The sequence below is a fragment of the Ornithodoros turicata genome, chromosome 4 (assembly GCF_037126465.1).
Source record: "Ornithodoros turicata isolate Travis chromosome 4, ASM3712646v1, whole genome shotgun sequence".
NCBI lineage: Eukaryota > Metazoa > Arthropoda > Arachnida > Ixodida > Argasidae > Ornithodoros > Ornithodoros turicata.
Genome location: NC_088204.1, coordinates 23,392,451 through 23,416,514, shown reverse-complemented (window position 1 = coordinate 23,416,514; position 24,064 = coordinate 23,392,451). Strand labels below are relative to the sequence as shown.

At 45.6% G+C, this 24,064-nt stretch overlaps 1 protein-coding gene and 1 long non-coding RNA gene across 4 annotated transcripts in view; one reads left to right on the top strand and one right to left on the bottom strand.

Annotated features, from left to right (window-relative positions):
• The window catches only part of LOC135391325 (uncharacterized), a 686,593-nt gene that overhangs the window by 52,235 nt on the left and 610,294 nt on the right, over positions 1–24,064 (top strand). For 2 of the 3 annotated variants that reach the window (XM_064621564.1, XM_064621561.1), the window contains exon 3: positions 9,762–9,966. In XM_064621564.1, coding sequence (XP_064477634.1) covers positions 9,762–9,966 — 205 coding nt within the window. Of the gene's footprint in view, positions 1–9,761; positions 9,967–18,211; positions 18,388–18,468; positions 19,972–24,064 lie in introns of those variants that run through there. The other variant, XM_064621560.1, reaches the window with a different exon arrangement.
• Positions 3,827–4,747, bottom strand: LOC135392810 (uncharacterized). The gene is made up of 3 exons (XR_010422235.1): positions 4,481–4,747; positions 4,218–4,416; positions 3,827–3,877 (listed from the first exon to the last, which is right to left on the bottom strand). It is a non-coding gene; the product is annotated as an uncharacterized LOC135392810 (long non-coding RNA).

Genomic DNA, 24,064 nt, shown 5'->3' with positions numbered 1-24,064 from the left:
GTGATGGCACTGGTTTCCTGTATACACAAAGGAAAAAATGGAGATCACCCTCAGCTATAGCTAAATGTACTGTAGAATTGTAAAAGCAGGTGTACACCAATAAAGAAGGCAAAGCATAAAAACGTTAGCATTCACAAAGCATCACTACTGTGTTTCCATACTTATAACCCCTTCATAGCAACAGTGTGGGCGAGTTGGTACATACTGGACACAAAATACACTGCAGAGACCGGACATGACTAGTCAAATGAGACGGATGATTCAAATTCATAATAGAGGTGGTAACAGTGTGCCTTCCATTACCCTCCTTTCCCACGAGACCCAGTATGTCAACCACAAAATTGTTTTCATTCCTTCCCAATAAACCACAGTTGTTAGTCAGAGCTTCATGTGTCTACTCACGTCCTGTCTCTGCGCTGTTTTTTGTGCCAGTTTATAACTAGGGAGTGACTTTTTCGGGTTCAATGCCTTTCTCAGATTCGGGGGTAAAAATCAGGCGATAATTGTGCCTTTGTTATACATATACATAATTATATGTATAAATATATATAATTGTGCCGGGTGTTATCGGGTGTTTTTGTTACTCCTCTTGTCTATTGAGTCCTTTCCTAATCTCTCTTTTTGTGTTTTTTGCGGGATCGTGACCTTCCAGTGGTAATCCTCGAAGGCATAGACAGTGTTGACACACATGGGTGTATTGCTGGGAGCGTAAGTGACCCATTCTTAAATGTGTTACACGTGGCGACCTTTGTTTGTCTTCAGTGGAAACGTCACTTGGGGATTCCATAGTGACTGGAGATCAGAAAGAAATCGGGTTTAACCCGAATTGGTCGTGAATCAGTTCGGGGGGAATAACCCGGCAGAATCGGTTTTAACCTGAAAAAGTCACTCCCTATTTATACCCCTTCTGCATTTCTCTTTCACATTAACATGTCTCGGACACTTGATAGCCTTATGGACATAATTATGTTTCGGCCCAGCTTACTGATTTGACCCAGGTATAAAAATAACCTTGGGTCATGTGTACCAATATGCATAGGTGGGGAGTAACGCGTTACAAAGTAGTGCGTTACCGGTAACGCGTTACATTCGAGTAGTGAAATATGGTAACGCATTACATTTGGAAGAAAAGTAATGAGTAACGTAACGTCATTACATTTTTACTAACTAACGCGTAACGGCGTTATGCGTTACTGCGTGTTCGGGAACATTGCTTCATCGTCTAAACTTGAAAGCTTGATCGAGGACCGAGCCTGCAGAATCCGGGAAAATCCCCGATTTTTTTTATTCATCTTCAACAATGACAAGAAGGTCACATTTGCACCCACGAAGAACGCAAAAGAAGGATTATTGACCTACCCTGGTTGAGGTCTGTCACCTTTGTTTACCACCTCTATTTTTCACTCCCTCTGGTATTTTTCGACGAATGGGGCGAAAGTGACAGAAAAATAGCCTCTACCGTCTGATCAAGTAACAAAGTACCAAGGGATTGGCTGTTTGGATTTATACTATATGAGATAAAAGGTCACCGTCTCTATCAACCTTGACAAGGAGCACTCACTGGTCATTAGGCGTCCTCTCAGTCAAACGGGCGAAGCTCACAGATGAAAATTTTAAACATCATCTACTTCTGCGTTGCAATAAATCGTACATGTAAGTTGTGTTCATGCGTGACCTTTGTTTGTGCCCAACATTGCTTGTGTTGATTTGCGGAATGCACTTATGTGACTCAACCAAAAATGGTACGTATTAGAAGGACAACTTGTGAAGTAATGCAAAAGTAACGGCATTACTTACCAGAAGTAACGGCGTTAGTAACGCGTTACCTACTACCGCAACAGTAACGAATAACGTAACGCGTTACTTTTTGAAAAAAGTAGTGAGTAACGGTAGTGCACTACAAAATAAAAGTAACTTCCCCACCTATGCCAATATGTAAATCTCCAAGCACAAATCAATAGGCCGGTCCAAAACATTCAAAACAGGATTGCATTGAGCAGGAATTCTGACAGTTGACATTCTCACCAGTGAGGTATTTAAGCTTGAACAAGAAGCTTGAGGTGATGCATGTCCAGCTCAGACATATCCCTGCAAAATTTGATGAATGCAGTACTGTAGCACAGTTAACTCTGTGCAAGCATATGGAGAACCAGAGAAAGCATGTACTTACTAATACGTCCTCATCTTCGAGCTCTGTAAATGGGTTGTGCAACGGGTTACAGTCAAAGCCCATGCTGTCCTGCAGCCAAAGTAAATCACATATAATACAGGTTTGATGGTTTTAAGAAAGCATAAAAAAAAACGATTGTTCAGACCAATTAGATGCCGTTAGATGCCGGTGTTAGAAATTATGGTGCTCTGTGCATATGACTAATATTTTGCATAGCTGAAAAGGCAGCAATTTATCTGTATAATGTAAAAACCCCGAGACTAAGGAACACGAAGGGACAGACACAACACCCTTCGTGTTCCCTAGTCTCGGGTTTTTTTACATTATGCATCATCTTCACCAGCTCGCGTGCTTCCTAGCTATTTTTTCATAATTTATCTGTGCCCTGTTGTGACCCCGTCAGATGAAAAGCACTGATAACCAAGCAGAACGTGCACAGTGACGTGCTTTGTTTCAGCACAATATAAGAAACAACATCGAGTCGTCTCACTTTGTGTTTGCTGGTTGACATGTTGAGTCACTCAGTTATCTCGATATCAGTTGTTTAACAGGAACCACACATTTTAGTGCAGCATGATTTAGCATCATAAAGCAAAATGTACTATACTTACATCACTCATCTCTGCACAGGAGCTGGACAATAAGTCTTGCTGTCAGGATAGAAATTTCAATGTGAGCTGACTAGTGGGACTCACAGCAGAGTAAACTAAACTGTCTAAACTCTGAGGTAATAAAGATGCACAAATAAATTAGCAATACGCTATGCAAGTAGGTCTCTGCGCACGAGAGGGGAAATGTTTGGAAGACGACATGACAAAGTGAGTATCCTCTCCGAAGGCAACAATAGAGGACCACATGTGGACATGTAGTAAAATTATGACACTATATGGTGAAAGACGAAGCCACCTGGTACACAGTGTAATTGATGGCCCTCGTATTTTCGAAAAGGGTGGGGAAATTAGGATGGCTCCACCGGCACGAGGAGAAAGGGGCAACCTAAGGGGCTGCGCAGATAGCTCACACGCTTGCATAGCATACAATGGCATACAAGTTGATGTGTAGAGACTACACTCCTTCACACAGTAAGATACATTATGCATACTGGTTGTAGCAATAGTAGACAATGGATAGCAATGGTGGATAAGTTTTTTCGACTCTGTGTTAGTACTGCAAAGCAACTGTGGCTATGTGTGGTGTACTGAGATGGATAGATGGAGCGAGAGAGAACAGCACGAGGGAGTGGTAGAAAGGTTGTGTATCCTGTGTCGAATTCACAGGGGAAATGTGCCATGATGTAGCAATAACTGTCCAAATAAAAAATCATATACATGTTTGAGGACTTCAAGTCCTGTAGCTCACAGCACCCTGAGTGTGTACACGAAATGGCCACTCACTCCATGTTCTCCCTCACAGGTTTCCTCTAGAGCGAGTTCCTCCTGTATTATGGCTGGAGCTGGGAGTTGCTCCTCTGCTCCACCAGGAGCTCTGACTAGTTCCATCTAGGAAACAACCAGTATGCCATACAGCAATTGCCACGACATAGCAGAAAAATACAGAATATAAACCTAAACGTATGAAGCACAAACACTGTGCAAGGAAATGCTGTGAACACTGCGTATCATGCCCTGAGAGTGTGAACACGAAAGTGACCCTCACTTCATGCTCTGCTTCACGTGCTGCCTCAGGTGCTGTTGAAAGCTGTGCTACCTGGAACATAACCGACATTATATGTGTGCCATAGGTAATGAAATATTGCTAGGGATTGGCAGAAAAATGTAGATCACAAGTCCATATCTCATGTGCTGCACTTTCTCGTAATGTTACTTAATTGAAAATTTCAATAAGGTTACTGCGCATGACCAAAACAAAAAGTATGTTCTCTCACAGCATTACTTACAGAATTTGCTATTCAAGTTTTTTCTTTCTTTTCTTTTATTTTGTCGACATTAACGCTCACTGATTCATAACAGGTTGTCACAATTTCTTGTAGCGTTCAAACAATATTATACGCACTTCGGAGTACGGGAACGAGAGCACTCAAACGCACCTGCAGCTCAGGAGCAGACACAGAAGGATGAGCGATGGGCACCGCACCAGGTCTTAATCGAATCCGTGCTAACGATGTCCTGTCCATGTCACGGTTCTGAAAGTGCTTGGAGCACACTACACTGTGTTTGCTGGGTGTCCATCCAGTTCTCCCAATGGCCTCAACCCAAGCTTCTCGAAGCGTAGGATCTCGTGGGAAACTGTAATCAATAAATAAAAGTAAAGTCAACTGTCGTACGATGTGCGACAAACGCATATACTTACCAGTGAAATGTTACGCCCGAGGCTTTTGTTGCCTCGCCGGACCGGTGCTGACAGCCCATGTAGCAACAACGTCCCATATTTATTATTGTAAAGTGTTATTCACAACTTTAAATACCTAAAAGCCGCACAACGACACCAGACTAACACCACATAGTTGCGTTTGGCAAGTTGCCACCGATTGCCACACAGCATAGAAACCACGCCAATTTGTTTTCGTCGCCTTCCGTGCGCGCCGTATCGTCTGCTAGTGACGTCAGGCCTGGACAAGATGGCGGTTTTGCAAGGAGCGACCGCTTGGGGGTGGTTACAAGGTCTGGGACTTCTGGCACCCCTGTGTTGTGGAATGAGGACGTGCGGTCGGTCGCTCCGCCAGGGGAATGAACGTGTAGTATATTTCTATTGTTGGGAAAAACTCACGTGACCTCTGACGACGGGCCAATCGTTGGGCCTCGGTAGAGTAGATTTTTGCTTTGTTTTATTTTGTCTCCCTGGGTGACGGGTGACGTAAAGCGACGCTGCCGAGCGTTCTTTTTCCCTTTCCCCTCAGTTCTTCCCCCGCTTTGGCGGTTCTGGATTTTCGTTCGCATCCAGTGAAATAAATAAAACGCGGAAGCGTTGGCTCTTTCTGTTGAGCAAGGTGATTTATTTTTCGGGATTGGTATTTCCAAATCACACATATGCAGTCTTCTGTATCTGCGCCAGACACAAACTTCACATGAACATTGTTTCTGAAGTTCGAGTAATATGCCGAAGCAACTTCGCATTCACTGTTAGCTGATATATCTCACGTAGAAGATTTCACAGTAGATCAGTAAATTCACTGCACAGGCACACACATTCACAAATCCAGCATGACAGAAAACATGTCCATATCCCTTTGCTGCTTGTGTAGTGTCACATGTCAAGGCTGACCCGTCACAAAGGAACCTGTGCAGCTGCTAAGCGAAAAGATGATGTTCCAACCACTCGGAGTGGCATATCCATTCTATTGCGTCCATGCAGATGCTTTTTTGAAGCAGATATGAGTTGAGCAGTACCTAGTTGATACCTGAGCAAGAAAGACCAGAACAGGGATCAGAAAACGTGAAAACTAAAAATTCTACCGGCCGAAATGTTGCGTATATGCCACAGGTGCGGTGCTATGCTATGCTACGCTAAGTGGCAGAATGAAATAGGAACTGACTTACCTGCCATCGAGTGGAAAAAGACAGTATTGATCCTTCTTGAATCGTTGTCGCGCCAAGCAAGCGAAGCAGACCTGCCTTCCACTTATCTATCACTGAATTCACTTGCAGAAGTATCCAAGAGGATTCAAGTTTTGCAGAGTCGGTATCGACGGGCACTATAAACCATCCAAAGCGGTACCGGCAAAGATGCTTTGCGTGCGTCCCTGCTCCCTACTGCACCACATTTCGAAACTTTACGGCGAGCTCCTCCGGCACCCCAGACATGGCGGTGCCGGCTTTCCCGCGCCACGAAAAGGTTATAATTTCAAACCGACCAATGAGCGCTCGCATAACAGGGGAGCGGCCGCAGGAGCCAATGGGATGCTCTCGGTAGAGAACTCGCGCCTCGCGCTTCGACGTAAAAATTTTGACGTTTCATGACGTTTGATGACGCGAAAGGCTCGCAGCGCCTCACTTTAGTCCGCAAAGGAACTCGCGAGTTTCATCCCCTTGGCTCCGCCGTCCCCGCGCCAGGGCAGTTGGGACCTGGCTGTCGGCGGGATCGGACGTACCGTCGCCGCGTGGAAAAAGCTGAGTGATTTGCTGTGCCCGATGTTTGCGCGTTGTTTCACCGCGCTTGTGCAACGTTTTGTCGCATGTTTGTCGTAACGGATATTCCCTGTACTCGCATGTTTAGACTTGTTTAGCAGTGACCCGTAGCGGCCTTTTGTTCGTGTGACGCACGTTTAGCGTTCTGTGGTAGTCGCCTTGTGTTCGCCGCGTAGCGTTGTGCGGTGACGCTGTGGTTAGGCGTAACCGGTCTCCGTAATCCTTTTCCCCGATGTGTACTCTTTTCTCCATGCTGTTTAGCAGTAGCGGTTGACCTTTTCCCCGCGCTCTCGCATGCCTAGACTTGTTGAGCTGTGTTGCAATTTGACCTGCTGCTAGTATCTTGTTGTTCTGTCTTTCTCGCATAGGGCTATGATGGTGGCGCCATCTAGTGTGATGCTTTGCAACTAGATGGCCACCTGTCGTCGATCTCTGCAACTACCGGCGGGCGCTGGTCACTAGGGCGTTCCGGAGCGGTTTCTTCACCACGGCATCGTCGATTTTCGAATAAATTGTTTCTCTCCACTCTATTTCTATCTATTTTTTCTTTTTTATGACTACGATTATCCGGAAACACACAGCTGGTATGGACACGAGTTAGATGCTCCCCAATTAGTGTGGTGACTCCCTCCCAGTAAACCATAAATATCCCTAGGATGACTGCAAGGCATCCTTGCCAGGATATGTGGACACCTCTGGACGTCCACAATCCTCCCAATGATGTCTGAGTGGACATCCCATGGATGTTAAAACAAGCATCCATATCATGTCACTGGGATGTTTTGCAGAGACATAATCTGGTACCTTGTTGGGGCATTTTTTATGTTATGCTAGGTGTATATTATGATGCAAATATGTGGTTCAGCTTCAACGTTTACTGGTGAACTGACTGTGTAAGACAGCTTTACATAAAAATACTCTCAACTACAATAGTATCACTGCAGCAAGAGCTTATACATATGCTGGGTTTATAAGCATTTTTAGCAGAATTGAGACGAAAATATACAGGTTATGTAGAGATCAAGGTTAAGCCACATTGTACTACATAGCATGTAACCAGAGTAGCAGAGGAACTGCCGTGGTAACACACGTTTATGGGTGTGTTCCCTATTGACGAGTGATATCAGGTTTGATGTGATTGGGGACACTGTCTTGATGCTCATGTTAACACGTGGAGCTGCTCTGATACTAATGTTAACAGAGCTGTTCACTCTGATGTTAAGACTAGAGCCACTCTGATGCTGATGCTAACATGAGGGCTGCATTGATGCTGGTTATGGCAATCTTGAAAATGCTGCTATGCGGCCAGCAACGGCAAGCTATTCACCGCCCTTTCCCGTCGCTGTCTACATGCTTTCTGAAACGTTCTGCGAAGTACGCCGCTCATGTCTGGGGGCGATGAGAACCCGCAAAAACCCACGCGAAACAGTAGATAGCAGCAAGAAATCACTTTATTCACCACTCACGAGTACGTACCCCTGAAATTCATTCATTTCCCATTCATCATCAACACACCTGAGGCGCTCGTCTCACGCGGGCACAAAATTCGCAATGATTGGAGGATGAACAACAATGAAAAAAAAAAAAAAGCACATAGATTCTCACTTCAGGCCCAACTTGCCTTCTCAAAGTATTTTCAAATCTTGTAATGACGTGCAGGGGTCTCCGCCACACTGAACACAATGCTTGTGTCTTTCTTCCTGGTGCACGTTGCGCCATATACGCCTATTCTGCAAGAAATATCTTTTCAGAAAACACGATGACAGCATAGCCACGTGAAGTAGGTATCAAGACATATACACACCGTCTGCACAAAGTCGCTCACGGGTTTATCTTGCGTTCCATCTCCGTGTCGTTGTTCAGATTGCCTGCAAATCGAGTGAAATCTATAATGACAATGCATGGCATAGCCGAACATATTATTTCACAGTTATATTGATTACACACCTGACATGGCAAAAATCCTGATGGCGAAGAGCGATTTGGGCTTCAGATACAGGGCTGCGTCCTCATTTGACATTCCAAACGAGCCTGACTGGTCTGCTGGGGTTGGCAGAAACATTTCCTCCTACGGGCTCCTTCTCAGACGGGTTGCGAGAACGACAGCATAAACTGGGAACGACAGTACAAACCCTCAAATAGCTGCAGACTTAGCGCAAAAACCCAATAGCGAAGACTTAGCGGAACAATAACACGCTCGAGATCATGTGTACCACTCGCGGCGATGAGAAACGTCCGTTACAGCGAAAGCGAACCGAACAAAGCTGCGCATGCACGAAAGACAGCGCTGGCTGGTGGCACGGTGAACAGGCAAGGACGCGGGAGTTCGTGTTGGCATGCAGCCAATGCAGCCATCGCGGCCGAAGAAGCAAAAATAGCGAACTGTACGCAATAATTTTTGTCCATTTAAACTGAAAAATCTTGTAGCGGGCATGTGCCTGGTATCATGCATATCTAATTCCACTGAAGTGACACTCACCCCCACCCTAAAACCACATTACGTCCAGAGCAGAACGTCAAAACACAATCCTCAGGATGTCATGCAATTGACAGCCTTCGTGACACTACCTATGGTTGTCCTAAGGATGTTTAAATTGGACGAGGACGTCTGGACCAGATGTGGACGTCCATGGGCTTTTTATGGTTTATTGAGCTGGAGGGTGCTGATTACTGTGGGGGGTCCTGATTAACTCTAATTGCTAATTAAATCGTGTTTAAGACAGTTGTGTGTTTCTGGATAAACGTGGTCATTCCATACTCCTGACAACGCGAAGCTGGTTATGCAAGACGGTTGCAAGACGCAGACTGCAGCGAGCTATGCAGTTCACTAGCACACCTAACCCCAACTGGGGATGGTGCTTACCAGCATATTGTTAGGCTTAGGGTGATGTTTATTGATTCAAAAGACATTTACAAAGGAGTACATTTACATGAAACACGTGTCAGCCTATTTGTGTGGCGACATGCGGTACGTGCTGCGGGGCATAAGACAGTCGATTATTTCGGCCATCTGTTCTTCTCTTAAGGTTTGGTGTTCTTTCTTCGCGCCTGGAACCCCCGACATCCGATTCGAGAAGAACAAAGGGTGTCTCACATGTAAGAGGACTAGGGCACACTGGAGCTTGTACATATTTGAAACAGTAAAACAGATAAAGGGAATCATGCAGAGAGAGCAGAGAAAGAACAAGGAAGACAGGCTCTAAGATTTTTAGAGAACGTGTCGAACTCTTTCTTCCCTTACACTGCATATATTTGGCGTTTTGCCGTTGTTATCTTGAATGCCGCCTATTCTCGTCGTTACTTTCTTCTCGGGAATTATTCCATGATCACCGCTGACTTTTTTCTTGTTCGTGGAAAACGTGCCGCGCCGCAATTATATGACAAGAAAATGCCGTACTTTATGTCGCTTCTGTGGGCTGTTCTAGGTTACCGCTGTTATAACCACACAACGTCACGAGTCTCATTATCTTGTCGGCGTTAGAGTCTACGAACATGATTCTCCGCAGGGCCAAATTCCGCTTTCGCGCGGACGACAGAGACTCAGGAAATGAAACCGGAAAATACATGGAATATCATATGTCGCCAGGAGGGACACATTTCTACGTGAGAAATGTGGGCAAGGGCAAATCGGTTGGTACGATGTCCACAGCTCTAAACATGAAAATGCCAGTGGTGTTGCAGATGGAGGTGCCGGACGATGGATGCATAAAGGTGAGCTTGCAAGCGACTACATTCGTGACCCACTTGTCGATTGCACCAGAGTGTCACGTGCAACTGAAACTTCCATGCATGGCTGACGACCGGGCGTCTCTCTTGGTGAGGTTGGAAATTCCCCCCGTTGCCGTTACATGCGGAGGACCATATCTTCATGTGTTGCTTCGATGGGGTTCGATGTAATTTTCGTGTTAAGGCTGACCCGCACGGAGCGATTGTTTCCACGTGAAAACGCAACAAGATAATAACGTCATGCACGGCGTGCTCCCAGTCTTTCACGAACTCAGGGACTTCAACATGCAAAAGAGAAACACGGGTGAACACCGCCATTACTTCCTGGCCACAACGTGATCCTCTGTAAAGCTTCTGTTTTACAACGCTTGTTGCTCGTGCTGCTCTGCATGTTTTTCCAGTCATTTATCGTTAAAATGTGAGCGCCATCGCGGAAACAACAGGTTGTGCACGATTTATCTAGGGTTTTTCATAAAAACGTTATCTCGTTTTCTTTGAATGTCCCTTCTTAAATCACGAAAGGATATTGTGTGTATGTGAACGCCATTTCGGTGCAAAGTGTTTAGAAGACTGGGTACTGAAAACTGTAGCCTTTGGGTTCCATATTTAGTTCGAGAGAAAGGCTCAATGAATCTGTACCTGCTGCGAAAGGAATAAAGTTTGGTATTCTGTCAAACATTGGCGAGGATGAATAGGTCATTTACGGTTTTTAAAGACTGTTTATATGATAAGGCTAGACGAGAGGGGTAGTGCTGAAAAGCGGGAAGAATACCGTGCTTGCGAAACAGAGTTTCAGTCGTGGCATCATATAGAATCCCCTCGATGAACCTGAGGGCTCTTTTTTGTAGTAACAATAGACGATGGAGGGCAGTTTTGGTGGCAGGTCCCCAGACAAGAGTGCAATAACTTAAACGTGAGTGGATTAGTGTCTGGGAAAGCATAAGCTTGCACCAGCTGGGCAATATATTTGGGCGCTATTTCAGAGACGTGGTACCAAAGCAGCTTATTGTCGAAAGTGACGCAAGGAATTTTTATGCATTCAGCGAATCGTATTTTTGACCCTCCCACGTAAAAATCCATAGTTGAGGTGACATAGTGCCCGCGTGGAAGAAACAAGGTGGCGACGATTTTCTCAGCATTTACGGACAACTGGTTATGGTGAGACCAGACAGTGACATTTCCAAGAACAGAGCCTGCCTCATGAAGCGCTTCGTGATAGATATTTCCAGTAAGTAGGAGTGACAAATCATTCGCATAAAGAACAATGTTTGGTTGGAGTGCAGTGATGTCATATATCTTTTATGCAGATGAGGAACAAAAGAGGTCCGAGAATACGGCCCTGAGGAACCCCCGCTCTAATGCAGAGAGGCTCCGAAGCGAAAGCCTTATTAATACTTGTAGCGATGAGCTAAGTAGGACTGAAAGAGAAGAAGGGTGGAACCGCGTACCCCGTAGTGGTTTAATTTGGCTAGAAGAGTATGATTAATAGTGTCAAACGCTTTGGAGAAATCAACGTAGACCCCCAGAGTGATATTCTTTGCTTCAAAATTGTGCAAGGTTAATTCTTTCTGCACGAGTAGTGCAAGTTCTGTGGATTTGTGTTACCTAAATCAATACTGTTTTGGTGAAAAAATGTGTTGTGTTCAAGGTAAAAGATTAGCCTTTTGTAGATTATTTTCTCAGTGACCTTGGAAAAGTGTAGGAGAATGGAGATCGGCCGATAATTAGTGCGCTTGTTCCGGTCACATTTGCGATCTGGCACTGTACCGCCGATTCATTTGATTTCCCCCATTGTTGGACGAGTTTGATTAACTGATTATTATAAAATATATCAAATTATTACAAAGTATATCAAGGCATCAAGGACGTCAAACGCAAACCAAAGGAAGCATATAAAGCCGAGGTTTTGTTTTTCGCCATGTTGGTCAGCGCTAGCTCTCGCATTATAAGGTTACCACTTGGTTGATCGCATAAACTGAGACAGTGTGTTGTAACATGGTGCAGGCAATGCATTCGTCACACGTAAGCGATCTCCAGGACTGCAAACCCCAGGCAGTAACTAAGAGAGGTTCCGAGTCACATTCGCAAGAACAATTGCCCAAACAAGCAAAGGTATCCCAGTTTACGGCCTGTGGATCTGTTCTTTCGCAAACGCAGTGGGAGCTACTGATTCACAATTTTGTTGTTGCGACACTCCAGCCTTTCTCAGTTCGGGATCGCACAGAAACGAAAGCCCGGCTGGTGGCCGCAAGGCCAAATCTCAAACCTTTGACAACTCACACGTTCGTGAAACGGATGAGTGCGTCGTACAATGATATGCGTGACAAACTCCACAGCATTTTAGCAAAATGTACATGTGGCTATGACAGCTGACTGCTGGACATCGTTTCACAGGTAAGATCGTGGAGCAGTTGCACCGCAGTGCACCATAGGACTAACGTTCTTCGCAGTGTCCTTGGGCTTTCCATATGTTTTTGCCCACAGTGAAAACAAAAGCAGAATCTTTTGATCATAGGACGTACGTCGGTTTCATAGTGTCATTCTAAGTCAAAACCGCGAGTCAAAAATCGCGACACGTCAACATCGCGACAAGTCAATATCGCGATACCTCAATATCGCGACACGTCAAAATCGCGATACGTGAATATCGCGACACGTCAGAATCGTGACACGCGGCAGTATATGGACAGCTCGGACATCTGAGTTTTTTTCTTGTGTTTTTTTTTTTTTTTACTTCTTCTAGTGCATCCTGGGCCATAAATTACCTCTCTGTTCTCCGTCATGCAGCCTGTGAGGATAGTGCCTCCTTGGCAAACTTCTCTCGGTGGGATTATGTAAATTCCCGAATTATTATTAGCATGTAATTACCTCCTTGCTGGGCGATGTGCTGCCCGTCGGGAGCTGAAGACAGGCGTTTTTCTTCCGGAATTATTTTTGGCGTGCCCTCCAAGGTCGCGAACTTCGGCTTCCGCGAATCTGCGACCTCTTCGTTAAGAGCTCCGGTCCAAATCACCGCGCGAGGAGCTTCCACGCCAAAAAGAAAAAAAAAAAAAAAGAAGAAGAAGAAATGAAAAATTTTCAACAGTAAAGGGTAGCTGCACTTGGTCCTCTGTTCTCACCTTTCGTCAGAGCATCTTCCCCAGCACGTAGCAAAGCACATTCCAACCTCTAACTAGGACATGTCATGACCAGGAGGTTGTAATCACTTGTGGGGTAGCGACAGAGGAGGCACAGTAAGCCGGTTTCGCCGCCGCGCAAATAGTGTCGCCACTGGCATTTCCCGCCAAATTCCGGCTATTTACTTTCCATTGGCTCCGGTCTCCCACGTGACCCTTCTCGATCATGATTGGCTGAGGCTCATTTAACCGGTGGATTCGCCCGCGTTCGTTTCTCCGAGGCGCCGACCCGTCTGACCGTTGTGTAGCTCGCGTCTGCCTATGTGAGCAGGCGGTGATTTCGTTTCGTGGATTTCGAAGATCTTCGAGCCATGGATGAACGCCTGAATGAAAGGTAAGCAGACAAACGTATGATGCATGTCAGTGATCAGACGTTTAATACTGTCGCCTAACTGTGTGCACCTTGCCCCATATTACATCACTTTCTGCCGGTTAACAGTCATGATCTGGTTGATGATTCTGCGTGGCGTTGCTTCTTGCGTTTTGTTCCGCTGTTTGAATGTGTCTGATGCTTAATACACTGGTGTGCACGAAAAGGAAAACAGCGTGCATCGCGTACGCAGGGCTCCTCCAATTTTGGCATTAGTCGACATTAGACGCGTAACGCTGGCATGTCTTATAGAGCGTATTCAGCCAATTAACGTTGCCTGTGCTCCGGTTTACCATATCATTAACAGGTTCCCTTGTTTTTTGTTTTTTCATTCAGACACCGACAGCTGTTCGTGGCCCTGCGATCCGCGAGCATGTGGCCCCTGTCACCAGAAAATTCGACAGTTGTGCTGGGATGAAGCGGATAGCTTCTGCGACTCATCACGTGCTATAGATATGCATAATAATATCTACTTTCTCCAAACCGAATAGGTTCCCTTAAGGATTGTATAATATGATAGTCACGCTTTCTGTTGCTCGGCGCTATTTATTCTCTGTTTATTCTGCAGTATTCTGTAATAATCGTGTAGATTTACTTGCATTCAAATGTTGCTTCTTGTGTATATGTTTACCGTGTCAATAAATTTGTACATGTGAATTCCTTCGTCTTCTGGATTTTCATTTTCTGCTTCCCGATAATATTAGCAGATGACCTGGCGAAGCGCTCGGAACAGGGGGGGGGGGAGGAGATGAGTGAGAGGGTGTGGAGAGGGCACGCAGCGCACATGCGCAGTTCGATCAGCCAGCGCGCGCTTTTTGGCGCCGTTTTCCGGCTATTTTGTCGTGATTCGTTACGGATGATCACGTGGTCAAGGGGGGCGGTGGTTTTCGTGGCGAAACTGTGGAAGCTACAGCTGCACTCCACTGGTAGCGACCCCAGATTTGAAACCGGTCACTAAAGACAATTTTTGCTGTCGTTCCAAAGAAGTTCAAAGAAGGTCACTACGTCATTCTGTGGGGTTGATCTCATTGGGCAGGGCCGTAGTACAGGGTTAAAAAGGAGTGATGCATTGGATCCGTGACAATATTCGGTCATTCCGATGTGAGTTTTAGCTGCACAAGCCATGGCGACATTTATCCTTAGCAACAAGAATCGTCCACTTCTGTCGCACAACGGCTCCTTGTACAGAAAAGACAAGCTCTTTGGAGACCGCCAACACTGGAGGTGCATACTCTCGGAGAAAAGGAAATGCCCAGGAAAGGCAAAGACGGTGAATAGTGTAGTTATTTCCGAGACGGCCCACAGTCACGTTCTGGATGCCGCTGCGGCTGAAGTCAGGTAAGCTTGCCACATCTACACTGTTGGAATTCCGCTGATATCAAATGACAGGATTTAGCGACCCCCAGTTGTTGTATATGCTGCAGAGATAATTTTTTAATACCATCATACAACTGGCGTCTTCAGTTGTTCAGAGTCAATCGAGCATGACCGGCTGATAGCTAACAATGACTGGTTGATAGCGAAACGAAGCTATGAAATATGAAAATAACAGCGAGGGGCCTGAGGTCAGTTGAGATCATGTATTGCCATTTACTTTTCAGGAAGACTCTCAATGCTGTTAAGGAATTAAGCATCTGGTCCCAAATTTCAACTCAGGCTGTCATATCTGAAGCGGTCTGCAGCACGCCACAAGCTGTTGTAGGGCTCCTCCCGTGCCTCTCTCTGATGAAAAGGACAGTTCAGCGGAGGAGAGCAAGGGCTTCCACCTTGCCACCACTTTCGAATTCCCTGCGCGGCCTAACGATTGACGGCACCTTCGCGACGACAGAAGCGGGACAACTCTTCCTGCTGCACGACAACATGGTTGACGGTCATCGGGTTCTTATATTTTCCACGCAGCGCTATCTGCAGCTATACCGAGTGAGTGTGAGCACTGGTACTGCGATGGGACTTTCAAGACCGTGCCCTTGCTATTTGAGCAGCTGTACACCGTGCACGGTGTACGGCACAGTGAAGTGATCCCTTCTGCATATATCCTGATGGAGAAGCGCAACACGGCATCATACCAAATGGCGTTTTCTGCCTTGAACTCACTGCAACCATCATTGCGCCCCAGATCTGTGATGACTGACTTTGAAAGAAGTGCAAGGAATTCTCTGCAGGAAGCGTTCCCAAGCACGACGCTTCGGGGGTGTTTCTTTCATTTCTCGCAATGTATATGGCGGTGCATTCAACGAACCGGCCTTCAAAAGAGATACGCTCGGGACCCGAGTTTCGCCCTACACATCCGCTACCTTGGTGCGCTAGCATACGTGCCCGTGGTCGACGTAGACTCGTCGTTCGAGGCTGTCCTGGAGTCGGACTTCTACGTTCAGAACGAGCCTGATCTTGTGGAGCTCATAAATTATTTTGAGGACACGTGGATTCGCAGCACCGACCGTAGAGGAAGGCGCCACTTTTCCCTCATTCCTCGTGGAACTGCTACGAATCTGTGGTGAATGACATTCCGCGCACAAACAACTCCGTGGAAGGATGGCACTCAGCTTTCGCCAACCTCGTCGGGTGCTCTCACCCTAACATATGGGAATTCATAAAATGCTTGAAGAAGGAGCAGTGCCTCACCGAGGTGAGTGTGGAGCAACATCTGAGTGGCGCTCGGCCGCCGCCCAGCAAGAAAGTCTACCGTGACACGGCTCTACGTGTGAGAAGGATCGCCGAGGACTATGAAAATCGTGACATCATGGACTACTTGAGAGGCATAGCCTATAACTTTCAGTTGCAGGTGTAAGGCTCTGTAATATACGTCAGTTGTTTGTTGATACACATTAAAATTGGTCACGTACAGCCCCGAGATTTCAGTCCCCTCGTCAGTTTGCAGTTCCAAAAACGAAAATGGAATCAGGGATGATGAAAGTATAAGGCCGTGTAACATACATGAGTTTCTGGCATGGAAGTGGCTTCATCTATTCCTGAAATTTGAATTTGATTGGCACCAACTAATTGGCACCATGGCACTAGAACCAATAATTAAAGAGTAAGAAAAATAATTATCGCTAATTAATTGATTAGGTCCGATGAAAAAATTATTTTTGGATCGTTCACAAAACTGTGAGCAATGTACAGCTGGTTTCATTCGCATAGAGCACTCCGTCTTTATTTTAACCCGTGGCCTATTTTCTCTACGACACCCTGCATATGGCTTAGTCACGAATTTGACGGGACACCACTTTGGGGAGGCGTACTGCCGCATTGGCTTGCAAGCGCATAAAAGGCCGGGTGATACGTTATGTGCGCTGTGCTCGATGACTTCACGATACGGGACAAGGTATCTCTTCTGAACTTTGTGAAGGCATTCAGGTACGGTTCACGCCTTCACATTCGGTACAACTGGAGGTTAGCGTAGGACTTTCAGAGTGGACCCCAGAATTACAGCGGGGATCATTACAACACAAGATTTTTTTGTGTGCTGTTCTCAGAAGAGCTGTTCTCTCGGAAAGCCTCCAGAAGATGACGATGACCTGGAGGGTGAGAGCGTTGAACTTGCCCCTCTGCTGCACGTACCCCTGAGGATGACCACGATGAAGCGCTGTCCCTGCCCCCGCATCATCGTTGCTCTGCTCATACAATGAACCTTGTAGCCACAACAGATGCAAGCAAGGCCGAAAATATTCCAGCATACCAGAAAATCTTCAGAAGGGCGGTTTCCCGCTGCAAAGCTTTATGGAATAAGCAGAATCACTCCAATATCGCAGCAAAAGCTATTCAAGAACTCAGAATGTGGAATTGGGCCTGTTGGTACTGCATGCCGGATTAAAAGCGCTAAAAACAGACGAGGACAACGCACACGGAAGACATGCCTTCCGTGTGTGTTGTCCTTGTCTGTTTTTAGCGCTTTTAATCCGGCTATTCAAGAAGCATGTGGCGGTTACCTCATTGTCCCATGAATCACGAGATGGAATTTTTTTAACGCACTTCAGTGCCTATAGCAGACATCTTTTCTGAAGGAAAGGACATCAACGGTGTTTGCGACCGGCAGCAGCTGCAACGCTTTCAGCACGAAGACAAAGAATTAATTCGGGAATATGCGGAAGTGAGTCAAGTCATAACTAAAGCACACTGACGAGACGTAGATGACGCCATAATGTTCAACCATTAATTTCGAGTATAACGTAAATAAAACATAACTATATATATTAAATGAAGAAACATAGCATACGCTCTTTGGCTGCACGTTGAAATATGTTTGAGTCCCAAACGTCGCCACACCAACATTGGACAGCTGTTTCGGCCTTTTGGGCCTTCATCAGCAATGCGCAGGTGGGCGACGTTTGAGCGAGTGGCGTCGGAAGGTCACGTGGAACGTGATGTCCTCCCGTCAGGGTGAGTGACTCACCTCTGAAAGCCCAGTGCGAAGCCAGTAAAGTATTAAATGAAGAAAAATAGCATACGCTCTTTGGCTGCACGTTGAACATATGTTTAAGTCCCAAACGTCGCCACACCAGCATTGGACAGCTGTTTCGGCCTTTCGGCCTTGGGACTCAAATATATGTATATATATATATATATATATATATATATATATGTCGAAACGTCGACCATGTGGTGGTATTGCCCACAAGCCAGGATGACGTGGCTGTGTAACATATATGAAAATAAAGACACAAACACGTTTATTTGTTCACAGGAGATGAGGCCAGCGGCGAATGCCTTGGACATCATCCAAGGGGATAACAACGTTTTTATGGGGACACTGCTACCGACACTTGCCGTTGTCCTAGAGAAACTCGAAAGCACGCAAGAGACAGAACTACGCTTTTGCCGTCCTCTAGTTGATGCGCTACCTGCTGGAGTAAAAGCACAGTAAAGGACAAATGCGTCCGTAGGACGCACTGATTCTTCACAATCGTTTGACTGAGATCGAATTCTAAATTTCTGTCACAGGTTCGGCTCACTCATGGCACGAAAAGACCTCATTATTGCCACTGCTTTGATGGCAACATTTGAAACTAACCTTACATGGCTGTCTGTCCGTGAACAAGCTGCCCTCTACGAGCAGATGAAGCACGAAGTAGGGCAATGGACAAGAAGTGAACCGACTGCAAGCCAAGCGGACGAAAGCGACGATTTTTTCTCCGTCCTGGATGAAACGAATTTTGGGGGAGCTAGAGCTCAGGAACTGGAAAGCTTTTTGTCGCTACCTCGGGATGCACCTCTCTCCGCGGTCATTACTTTTCCTGCGATAGCACGAATGTTTGTGAAGTACAATACAGGACTGCCTTCTAGCCCGTCAGTTGAGCGCATGTTCAGTGCCGCGGGAGATGTGCTCATCCGAAAACGCTTAGCGACACCATCATGGAAATGCAGCTGCGACTTAAATTAAACAGGCACATTGTTTAGATAATTGTGGTAGGGCATGCCTCATTTAGCCCATAACATGGCGTCTGGGTTGCATCTAGGTGCATGCATCACACCCCATTTGTACACAAAATGTTGAATCAGTAAATGTGTCTCTTTTAGTTGATTAGATTATTGGTGCTTCGCTTTAGTTTTCTTTTTCTCCTTGAGTGACATTGTCATATTGGCGCAGAAATGTGCGTCGTCTCACACAGAGTCATAGAGCAGAGATATGTAGCAGTGAAACAATGAATTTGCAGCGAAGTATGCCACACGAAAGTAAAGCAGCTTTCAATCAATAAAAATTATTCAGTGCGTGAACTTATTGCCAGACGAGGGAGCTGCGGAAGTAACACCGTGAAATTCAGTCAATGATAGTATTCTATTCAAGAAGTAAGAACCGCTGCCATTGAAATGAAGCTGATCCATTGTGTTCAGCGTGTTGCACTCCTCCGTAAGAAACCCAAAGTCGAACCCAACTGTTCACGCGGGCGGCACCTGCGTACTGCTATTTTGTATCCAAAGTAACTTTGAAGTAACTCGTTCTTTTTTTGTTTCAGTAACTCCGTGAATGCGAGTTACATTTCAGAGTGAAGAACTTCGTCATTAACCTAGTTACATTTTTCACACGGTAACTTAACTTGTAACGAGTTCTTTTTGACGGGTAACTTCTTGATCTCGGGATGTATCTGTAGTACATGTATTTATAAAATTATGTATGTTTTATGTTCAGAAGTTGAGCCACTTCTGTGTTAGTTACGTTCGTGTGGTGCCTTACAATACACAATGTTGCGATGTATCATGTTATAGAGACCCCCTCACGGGTTCGTCCCAGCGGTCTAGCACTTTTTCTTTTGTTTGTATAATGGTTGTATGGATAAATAAAATATGCAAAAAAAAATATATGTTTAGTAGAAATCAGCATTCTTTTCTTTTCTCCCTCTTTGTCAACTTATGTCGCCACACATTTTATTTCATCTTTCATGCTTTGGTTGTTTTTGTTTGTTTGTTTTCCCGGACTTCCCATTACGGGCAATGCGCGCAGCGTTTGAAGTGCAAACAGAGAAAACTATAAAAGCTCTCCAGAACCGAAGTCCAAATAGCTCAGTTAAAAATGCAGTGTCCATTCCCTTCCTAGGGCATATGACAAAGACGCTGTACATTGCTTGTCTTTCGAGCTTTCGCGAATTTGAGAGTCCTGCTTCCTGTCTCAGAGAACAGATGCGTGAGATGTCTAAATTTATATCACTTACACACACTCTGCAGTGAAGAATTGCTTGGAGCTTTGGAGCTTTTGGTTTGGAACGTTCTGTATAGGTGCATCGAAAACCGAACTTCCGCAGTGCAGTCGCGCAATTCTAAAGTTCTCTCTTGCAACAGATGCTCCATTCCGTCAGGGAATTCGGAGAACTTTGAAACTGCCGACACAAGATGTCCAGCGGTCAAGGACGTCCATCTAGCTCCTCATGCTCGATCGTCTTTACACGCTGGCGTGGCATCTTCAGTTTCTGACAGCTGATCCGACAGTTTTGTGGGAGTCACATATATTAACAAAACCATCCCTGCTTCCAGTCCAACTGAAAATAGACCAGAAATCTCATTCGGTTTAAGTGGATATCACATTCACAATTCTCATTGAAAGTGACCAAAATTTATCATTCCGAATCGACAATTTTGGACAAATATCATACTGAAAACAAGAAGAATTTAGTGGGTTTCAATGAGAAATCATTGTAAATGTCAATGTGAACGAAGTGGAACCGCGCACCCCCATTGGAGGCCCGCTTAGTTTCCCATTGGCCAAATGTACAGCAGCAATGATTTTCCCATTAAAGTCGGCCAACAACGGCAAGCTACCTCGACACTCCCCCCCCCCCCCCCCCCATTAAAGTCACATCGAAATTCTCATTGCCGACGCACTTTTTCAATGTGCAGTGACTATTCTGTTGCACGAGAAATCATGTACTCGCTGTAAAAATGAATTACACAAAATACCATTCCTGCGTGAACATTTATTCTTACACATATAAAAATACAGTAGATGTGAAAATGTTGCAAGTGCACAGACAACGGTGAAAGTTGTAATGCTATTTGTGATGTTTTTTGTGATGTTTTTTTTATAAGAGCGAATATTCACCAAGCGGTTGAAAATCGCTAGCAAGACATAGTAAACACCAAGAACAGAAACCTTAATAAGACTTACATGTTGTGAATGCATTCTGCCCATCATCAACACACACAACATAAATGCACAACGAGTAAGTTCATAGAGTATCTCCATGTCCGAACAGTGCCGACGAAAAAAAAGAGAAAACTTGCATGCCGCTCTTCTGTGTTTCGAAGGATAATTCCAATGGCCCTCCAGCTTGCCTTTCTTGCGTGAAAGTTAAGGCCATGCAGCTTCGTTGAGATTTCGTTTTGACCACCTGTTGTCAAATGCCGGCACCCCTATGCCAGCCGCGTCGTACGAGGGTAACCTTCAAGTAACAACATTTCGAAAGATAATGCAAAAGGTGCTGGAACAGCAGCATGTCAAAGTAAGTGAGCATCAAAATATATTTCATACCGTTGCACAGAGAGCGGGTGGCAGCACACTTTCTGCACGATCTTCCCATCAACGGCCGTAGTGCCTGCGAACTGGGATAAAACCATGCAAAGCGGCTTTGAAAAACGGGAACGCTTGACAAATCGACTACTGACCTTAGACACGGATAAAATCCTCGAAATCAAGCACGAATGACGCTGACTGCTTGCGAGCGATCGCGCACATCCTAACGCTCCAACATTTCGTGAAAGACTGATTAATCGTGATGTGTCATTCGTGAATGAACCGGCTTGGATTGAATGAACTCGTTCACCAACGACTAAAGTATTCGTTCACAATTCACTTCGAATCGGAGTTCGAAGCGATTCGAAGCGTCGCTAGTTCCAGGGTTTTCCTTTTTCGCGTTACACCGTCCGGAGGGAGGCGGGAACATCTACTTTCTTCAGTCTAAAGCGTAACAGTCCAGTTGCCTCTCCCTTCTCCCTGCCTGGCCGTGTCGCCGAGCGCGCAGTGTACATGAGCGGATTGGGGACGAAAGTGAACTCTGAACTGGTCTGAACTGCTTTGTCTCCGAATGAATGAGTTCTCTCGACCAGTCAGTACGTTCTTGCTTGCTTGCTTGCTTGGTAGGAGTTTAGGAGTTCTGACGCGTTCTCCGGCACGCTTCCTTCTTCTGCTTCTCGGGCTCGCTTCATCAGCTAGTGTTCGTCCTTGTGATACGCTCGAGGGCAACTTGCATTCGCTGGCGCTAGGAATCACCTGGAATTACCCTGACATGCGTTGCACGTCAGTTTGGCGTTCTACTTTACCGGGAATCTTATTTCAGGTGCTGCGTCGCTTGTATTGCCGCGTTTTTCGACCGTAACTGGTAGGTTATTGAAGCGCTATCTATCGTGTTCTTCTCCTGTGCCTCAAGCACCAAGCGTGCGATTGTTATGTACGACTTGGAAGGATTTATGAGGCTGTTCTCAAATGTTACGCTGACTCTGTTATTCCGAAGAATCCGCGGTTGTGTTTTTTGCTGTTTCCCACGTAACTTCCTCGGGAAGTCCTACGTTGATGTACGCAGTTATCGGCAATGTTCTTAAATAAATATAGAGGAAGTCGTTCCTGTACCTGCCTGCGTGAAGGATTTCAGCAGACTTACCGTGCTCTTTGTGCTCTCGTGTCTGCTACTGTCATTAATGGATATTAAAGTTGCGGTATATGCTTCAGTTTTCTCTCGTTTGTTAAGAGTGTACCGTGTTGTGCGACCGCGGAAGCTGAAATTGCTAGGATTGCTTAGCTCCAACCATGCCTCCAGTGTCTCAAGTATCATGCATGGGCATCAGTCACGTGCTGGTATGACGTCACGAAGAGGTGAAGGAATGAACGACTTTTTTAAAGGGACCGAAAAGTGAATATAAACCTATCGAAACTTTATGTTCAGCGAAAAGCTTGAACCTTCAAAAGTTCAAATGTCAAAGAACTCCGCTGAAATCGCTGTAGTTTTTCTGTAATCGAATTTTCCATAATCGCATGTCCAGGGACCTAGTAGGAAACCGAGCAGTCTGTCAACAATGACATGACCCCGCGCCATCTGTCGAAGACGCACGTAATACGCGCACTTCCGGGCGCTAATCCGGCGAAAACGAAAATGGCAGTGGGCATTTGTGACCGCTTTCTGCGTCGAGAATGTCGAGCCTCTTGGACATAAGTGCGCTGGAATTCCGCATTCGAGAACTGACACTCACACAGAACTGTTGTTCGTGCGTTAGCGTGCTGGAAAGTGTGTTCTTCGCAGCAGAAGATCCCTCGTCCAGAGATTAATCGGAGTCACATTCGTCCTCAGGAGTAGCTCACCGTGCCGTGAACATGGACTGCTTTGTGAAATTTCCATGTATCAGGGAGAAGCACTTATGTAAGCCGAAACAAGCGCTGTTTTTTCGTCGTGCAGGTGTTCGTGTGTGAAATGCAAACCGACGGATACTACGGTGGATACTACGGTTTTTGCTGCCGAGAGGTAGAGAATGCGTGTGAAAAGCAGACAGACGATTGCATCAGAACTAACGAATATTTTGAAATACTGTGCCTTGACACCGAAGTACTGCCAGTGTCTTTTACATACATCCGAGAAACCGAAGAGCATGGCAACGAACACGGCAGCGCCATGTGGTCTTTACGCGCTAGTTGAACGGCAAACTGGACGGAAAACCCTTATTTCTGCAGGAAATTCCGTTTTACCACCCGTTGGCGATTCACAAGGATATGGGGTGCTCCGTGAAAATACAATAGAAAATACTCCACTGGATCTCGATCGGCGTCATGCATGCTATTAGGGATGCTTTCCCATCACTCCCCTGACCTGTAGAAATGTTGTCAACACATTTTCATTACTTGTTTGTTGCTAGTTTTTCTCATTGCTTTTTCTTTGCTGTCACAGCATATTATAACTACTAGTTTGTACCTGGAGGGTTAAGTAACCTGCGGGCATAGATGTATTTGTAGGTTATACTCATGTCTCACTTGTATATGTGAGGAGTAAGTAAGAGAATTTTCATCAGTGTCATTCAGCTGAATTGTGTTCATAACCTTTTAGTATACTTCTTAGTGATCACG